This window comes from Antrostomus carolinensis, unplaced genomic scaffold (assembly GCF_000700745.2).
Source record: "Antrostomus carolinensis isolate BGI_N321 unplaced genomic scaffold, ASM70074v2 scaffold46777, whole genome shotgun sequence".
Lineage (NCBI taxonomy): Eukaryota > Metazoa > Chordata > Aves > Caprimulgiformes > Caprimulgidae > Antrostomus > Antrostomus carolinensis.
The window spans coordinates 1-6,775 of record NW_010330407.1 but is presented as its reverse complement, the minus strand read 5'-3'; the positions used below and the strand labels follow the sequence as shown (position 1 = coordinate 6,775).

The following is a 6,775-nucleotide window of genomic DNA, read 5'->3' as shown; positions in this document are numbered from 1 at the left end:
CAGCCCAGTGCTCCCAGTGCAGCCCCCACAGCACCCTTGGATTCTGCTAGGTGAGCTACAAGGTCACAAAGGAAAGAATTAAAAAAATAATAATAGAAAGAAGTGAGAGGTGTCCTGCAAGGAGGGGTGTGATGGCAATTTGCCAACTCAGACCACAGTGGGCACAAAGACTTTTTGTTACGATATCTGGGGACTTCAGTGGATCTTTCCCATCACATTCTTTCCTCTGAATTTATTTTTCTGATTGCTGGGATTTATCCTAATTAGAAACTAAGGAACAAGTCAATTCAGAACTTGTTCTCCTGCCTCCTTGGAGTTATCAGGACTAATTCTCTTCTGACTTAAATCACTAAAGATTAGGCTGAAATTGCTTCCATGTCCTATTCTTTTTCTATTGCCACAGCTTTGCTTTGAAGGTTGAGCTGAGGCAGCTCTCCACTGCTGTCTCTAGCTCAAGGGGCTCAAAAAAATCTCAAAAGAGTTGAAAAGAAAAGGAGTCTGAAGTCCTACTGAGCATCATTTTCCCTGATTGCCACCTGAATGAGAAGCCTCTTCAGCACAGAGTCTCCCTTAGGAGCAGCAGCTCCTCCTGACACCCAGATCCATCCTTCATTAACCTTTGGGCAGTTGATCAACCTCACTGGAGAAAAATGGAAAAATGTCTTTTTGAGAAAAGCAGCATCACATGCTTGTTTTCTCTTCTGTAGCAAAGTGGCTGCTTCCAGTTTCTGGTCCAGGTGCACCCACCCCTGGCCCTCCTTGGCCATCATGGTGAAGGTTCTTCCTGGCCATGGTGAGTTTCTGCTCTACCCCTAGGCCGGTGGGCAAGCTTGCCCAGTGACTCTGTGCAGATATTCCCTGGGGAAGGGCTGCTGGACACATCCTTCCTGCAGCTTCTGTGTCTCGTGATGCTGGGCAGGACTTACCGCACAGGATGTGACTTGGGTCATCACCTTCCAGTACTTGGTGGTCCCCAGTGTCCAGCTGTAGGAAGGAGGCTTTGGAAGAGACTCTCCTTTTCCTCTTTTTGAAGTGTCTTTCTGGGCTGTAGGACCTGGTGTGGTCGTACCTGGAGTTGCAGGGTGAGCGCTGAGTCAGGGAAGGATGAGCACATTGCCTTTGGTTTGTGATTATATCTTAAGTCAACCAGAGTTTCAAAATGGAGCTGAGGAGACCCTTGAGTGAGCACCCCAAGGAAATGCAGAGGATTTACAACCAGAAAGCTGAGGTTTTAATAGAAAAAAAGCTGGAGTGGTTCATATTGTAAATGAAGAAGAGTCAAAGTGATGGGGTAGGACAGAAGATGATAGGGAAAAGCTTACTCCTACCCCACCACCTCCCTGGGGACAGGTCTCAGGCACCTGGTGATGCTCAGCCACCTCTCTCCTGCCTCTGCAGCTCAGCTGCTTTTGCTTTCCCAAGCAGCACGATGACCACGTGGCTGTTTTCCAGCACGGGTGGGTGTGCTCCTTTCTCTGCTGAGACGTGGGACTTGTTCTGTCCAGCTCTTTCCTCCCCGCGCTGGCACCATTGCTGGCAAAGGCTGCACCTAAGGTGTTCCTCAAGCTTCCCTCCTCCTCCTCTTGCAGAATCAAGAGGATGCTGTTTACTTCTGTGTAAACAAGCAAATTCTCCAGAGCCCATTCCAATGAAAGGGGAACTTGGGCCAGCAATGGGGCTTCCCAGCACTCATTAGTTTATGACAGCACATCAGCCTTTCCCTTCCCAAAAAGTAAAAGAATAAACATCAAAGGATCTCCAGGGAGTTGTGAATTGTCTGGCTGCCATTGCGATGTCTTGAAAACCTGAGAAAGGGGAAGCAGAGCATCCCAGGCCACGTCTTCTGCCAGATGAGCGAGCACAACACTGCAGAAGCAAGGCCCCGCTAGTATTTTTACTTCTCAAGGTCCTCTCCATCCAGAGCAGTCTCTTCTCTCTTCTCTGACCCCAGCTGCTGGGTGTCCCCGTGCTTGTTCCACCACCAGCTCTATGTGCTACCTTGGGTGCCCACCCAAAGCATCCCTCCACAGCTGAGGAGGGGTCGGGTGAAGCCCCAGGCCATGGTGGGACTTGCCATGGACTTGCAGCAAGACCACACCTATCCTTCCCCAAAATCCTGCTGTGTTGATCAGGGTCCAGCCCTTGGATGGTGGCTTTGCCCCAGGTGTGGTTAGGACAGGCTGTGGGCTCCTTTGGTCTGTGGCTGCAGGGAAGCCTGTGTTCCCCCAGCTTGAGGATATCTGCCATAGGTATGACAGCATCATGCCACCTGCATTCGGTGGCCCTGCTCTTGTGCACACCACAGGCAAGACAAAAATGGATTGGGAGCAGCAATATGGCCCACATTCCCAGCTCGGTGTTACTGGTTTGGCTGCAGCTCATGGCGTGTTGTGGTCTCCAAAAGGCTGTTTGCTGGAACAGTCTCTGTGGGTTTGGAGGGTCCTCTTGTCCCAGCAGCCATGGCCCATGTTTGGAGAAAGGCTCCTGCAGAGTCTGTGAGAAGGGAGCCTGTGGATCAGCAGATATGGCTGAGAAGGGAACGGAGCACCCTCAAAGCTGTGGGAGAAAGGAAAGATGCTTCTGGCCATCAGCAGAAGGGCACAAGGAATTTATTGCAGCCCAGGGGGACGCAGAGTCGCTGGGTTGAACACGCACAGGAAGGAGCAGCACTGTCCTTCAGGGTAGTGGGACCTGCTTAGAAATGCTTTATTCTTAGTCCTCTGGCAGCTACACAGCGTGGGTGGCCTCATGCCAGCTCCTTCTGGGCCAAGTCATGATTCTGAGCTGTAGGGCCTCCATCTCCCCGCAGGAGCTGAGCCGAAGCACAGCAGCTGCAGTTTGTATTTTAATCATCTCTACGAGGTTGGGAAGAGCCTTGGCACACCCTGCCTGGGCTCCTGGAGCCTGCATCTACCTGAGATGTGTCTCCTACTGCAGCTGAGGTTGAGGAGACATGGGCATGACCAGGACAGTTCTCAGCATTGGGTGGTTTTTCCCCCCCAGGTTTTTTACAAGGCACCCAGTGAGGACACAGTCCCAGGCATAGTGTCCTGCTCCAGAGGTGGCTGGGGGGTGCCAATGTGAAGAAGGGTTTGAGGTGGCCCCTTGGGTAGTGACTGAGGGGAGACTGTGGTGCCCCAAGGATCTGCGTGGGACCCTGCTGCTCCAGCCATCCACTTACAGCCTGGAAATAAGGAGGGAATGGGGAAAGTATAAGCTTCAGGGCTGTGCATGACTGGCCAGGACCTGCAGAAGGGTCTGGCGGGCTGAGTGGCCAGGTGAGGAAGGGAGAGTCCAGAACAGTGAGGAGAAGTGATCCCTGGGTTAACACTGAGAGGCTGACTTATCTGCAAGGCCTTTCTGCAGGTCTCTGCAGGATCTGGGCAGCTTCAAGGGAAGCAAGATGCTGGAAAAACACCCAAGAACTTTGAACACCAGCTTCTCCTTCCACTTCTCAGCCTGATTCAGCCTCCTGCCCTGAAGTTGAGGGGCTAAGCCAGCCTCATCTGCAAGGGCAGCCTTGGCTGCGTGTCCTCCTCCTTTCACCCCACGCTTCCCAGCTGTAAACAGGGATTTCTGATGGAAAACTCGTGTCCCTCCCCATAGGAACGGCCCAGAATGTGATGCAATTTCTGACAGTGTTTGACATGCTGCAGCTTTTGAGGCGCAGAGGGCTGGTGGCAGCAGCGGCCATGGCGTTCCCGCCTGACGCTCTCCGGGGAGTTCACAAGCCACCCAACCATCTCCAGCGCGTTCAGATGGGCTCTCGGGGCTGGGAAGTGACTTTGGAGAGAAAGCCGGGCTTCGCCTCTCCTATTGCCACCAATCCCCTCTCCATGGGTTTGGGAGCCCTCGGGTTTCTGCTGCTGCAGAGGAAGGTTTCACTTCCCTTGTGGACTCTGCGGCTTTCCCACAGACCCGTCTCGATGAACGCAGACGGTGCCAAAGTCTGCTCAGTCTTTCTAGGTACTGTCCCAGTCAGGAACCCTCCCCCGTGACACGGAAATCCCCTCGGCCAGAGAAAACATACAGAGCTTTCTCTTGAACTTGGGTCAAAATTCTTTGGAAAAGGGCTAATGATGTGGGGAGGGGGTGGAGAGGATAAATTGAGCACCTCCTTGCCTGAGCTCACAGCTGAGCTCCTCCGAAGAGGCAGAGCAGGACCTTGTGAGGAACAGCCCCCACGCAGCCACCATGCTCGGTGCAAGCACGGTCCTGGTGCTCGTGATGCTCCTCACCCTCTCCCCACACTCTGATGCAGGTAAGGATCATCATGGGCCACCACTGCGGGTCAGGGCTTGGGGTCATCCCATTGGGGAGGTCAGGGCAGGAACTGGAGCGGAGCAGGGATGGTGCTGCTGGCAGGAGGACCAGCCCACTGGTCGGGGTGCACGTCCCGGGGTGCAGGGAAGGATGGAGGTGGCACCCAGGGCTGAGTGGCCTCGCGAAGCCAGAGGCAGGGCTGTTGGTGCTGGACGATAACCTGGAGCATCCTCCTGCCCTGGGAAGGAAGGATGGCGCCTGGGCCTCCTCGTGGCAGCATCTGCAGAACTTGGGGGATATTGTGTGCATCAGCCCCTTGTCATGGGGGAAGGTCTCAAAGATTGCTTTCCAAAGCCAGTGTTCACCGTCTCTCTTTGTCTTCTCCAGCCCCTTACTCACCGTCCGAGTGCTGCTTCGGTTACATGAAGTCCTCTCGCCGGCTGACTAACCTGAAGCATTTCTACACAACTCCCAAGGATTGTTTTCTCCCAGCAGTTGTGTAAGTCCTGGTAATTTCCCCACTGCTGTGCCATCTCCTGGGCCACCATGGGTTCAGTTCATCCATTCCATCTGGGGACAGAACTGGGCCAGGGCTGTAGGGCCTCCACGAGTGGCTGTCTTCCAGCATGAAGAGGGGAGGACGTGACTCTTCTCCAGGGCAAAGTTAAGGACACGAGTCCATTGCAGCTCCGGAAGGTTCTGCACAGGATGGGCTGCAGGATGAGCTGCTCGGAGGACACCAAGTCCCCAGGGGGAGCACGCAGGGCCAAAGGGAAATGAGGAGGAGCGCAGGGAAGGGAGGATGGCACGGACACCAGTGGGTTTATAGCTGTTGTTTCTCACCAAGCTTCACCTTTCATCTCGGCAGGTTTGAGACCAGGAATGGGAGGAAGATCTGTGCAGACCCGGAAATTAGTTGGGTGCAGAAAGCAGTTCAGAAGCTTCAAAAAATGAAAGAACTTCCTGCCCCGTGATGTAGAGTGGATGCCCTGGTTCAGACCACCCGACATGCTGCTGAGAAGGAAGGTTTATAGTCATCTTCCTGGAGAGGACTGCGGAGGTCCCCGATGCTGAGGATGGCACTGACTCCCCAGAGCCCTGCACCACATCCACCAGCGGGGCACCAGCTCCCGGGGTGCTGCCAGCCCTGCAGTGCCCGCCGGGCACAGCCACAAAATAAAGGTCACTCCATATGGAATTGGAGAGTGGTGTCCTTCCTTCTCCCAGCCCCAGCAGTGGTGCTGCTGCAGGCTGCTTGAGGCGTGGAGCTGGGGTGTGATGGGGGCTCTTCCCACTGTGTCCCACAACCTCTTGGGTCTCACTGGGCAGGCAGAGAGCAGGACGGGAGGGTGCTGCATGGATGCTCTGATGTGGTGGTTGCATTGGGCCAGCACTGGGCTGGCAACCAAATAGAGCTGCTCACTCACTGCCCCCACCCAGGGGACAGAGGAGAGAATCGGGGGGCAAGGGGAAGGAGACTCATAGGGTGAGAGAAGAACAAGTTAATCATTGAAATAAAATAAAACTTAAAATAATAATTATAATAGTAATAAAATATGCAGGGCCCCCCAGTCCCTTTCCTCACCCCCCACCGACCAAGCCCGGCCCGTTCCCAGATCACAATCCCGCAGGAGCCACAATCCCGACCCGAAACCGCAATCCCGGGAGAGCCAGAGCCCGAGCGAAAGCCAGAGAGAGCAAGAGAGGAAGAGCCCCTCATGGATCTCCTGCCCATGGGGGACAGGAGATGGAACAGCCCCTTGGCAGAGCCCAGTGCCCATGGAGCTGATCCATGTCAATATTCCTCACCCCTGAGATCTGGCGCTTGCAGATGGACAAACACAAAGTCCTTCAGTGCCAGGGACACAAATGCCACATGGGGATGTTCTCAGCGTTTCTCTCCTCACAAATCCCAGCTGAACCCAAACCCCAGCGCTGTTCCAGCTGCTGAACAGAACCAGCTCTGGCCCAGCTCACACCAGCATATCTGGGCATTTGGGTACACAGCAACGCAACAAGGGCTGAAGACACCTCCGAGGGCTTTTAGGTGCCAAACTGCCATCAGTTTTGGGCTTAGAGCTTTCAGCCTGTCCCTGGTGTTGCCCTGTGTGTGGCACACACGAGCACAGTCTGGCTGCCACATCTTCCCCAGGACTTTGTTGTATCATCTGAGCTGTGCTGCAGAGGAAGGAGCTCTCTGCAGAGCTCCCGGGGCAGGTAGGACAGGCAGGAGATTTACCAGTGATCCCCACCAGGGTTTTGGGATGGGGAGGAGAACTGGAAGGGCAAGAGTGAGAAGATTAGTGGGTTGAGATAAAGACAGGTAGAGCAAAAGCTGTGCAGACAAGCAAGGCGAAAGAAGGGGTTCATGCACTGCTGCCCACCTCGGGCAGGTGTTGGGCCACTGCCAGCAGAGCAGGTCTTCAGCACACGTAACAGTGACTTGAGAAGACAAATGTCATAACTCCAAACGTCCCCCTACTTCTTTCCCCAAGACAGTTTAATAATGGGG

General features: G+C 54.4%; 1 protein-coding gene across 1 annotated transcript; it reads left to right on the top strand.

The window, feature by feature from the left end:
* The first annotated feature begins 4,194 nt into the window (after positions 1-4,194).
* LOC104528782 (C-C motif chemokine 5) lies at positions 4,195-5,237 on the top strand. The gene is made up of 3 exons (XM_010172898.1): positions 4,195-4,261; positions 4,651-4,762; positions 5,132-5,237. Exons 1-3 carry the CDS (start codon positions 4,195-4,197, stop codon positions 5,235-5,237), a joined length of 285 nt encoding a protein of 94 aa, XP_010171200.1.
* The last annotated feature ends 1,538 nt before the right edge of the window (positions 5,238-6,775 follow it).

Bases quoted from the DNA above. Each gene is read 5' to 3' on its own strand.
- LOC104528782 (XM_010172898.1), top strand. From the start codon at position 4,195: ATGCTCGGTGCAAGCACGGTCCTGGTGCTCGTGATGCTCCTCACCCTC. The intron at 4,262-4,650 runs GTAAGGATCATC...TGTCTTCTCCAG, and splicing joins CTCCCCACACTCTGATGCAG to CCCCTTACTCACCGTCCGAG. The intron at 4,763-5,131 runs GTAAGTCCTGGT...TCATCTCGGCAG, and splicing joins TGTTTTCTCCCAGCAGTTGT to GTTTGAGACCAGGAATGGGA.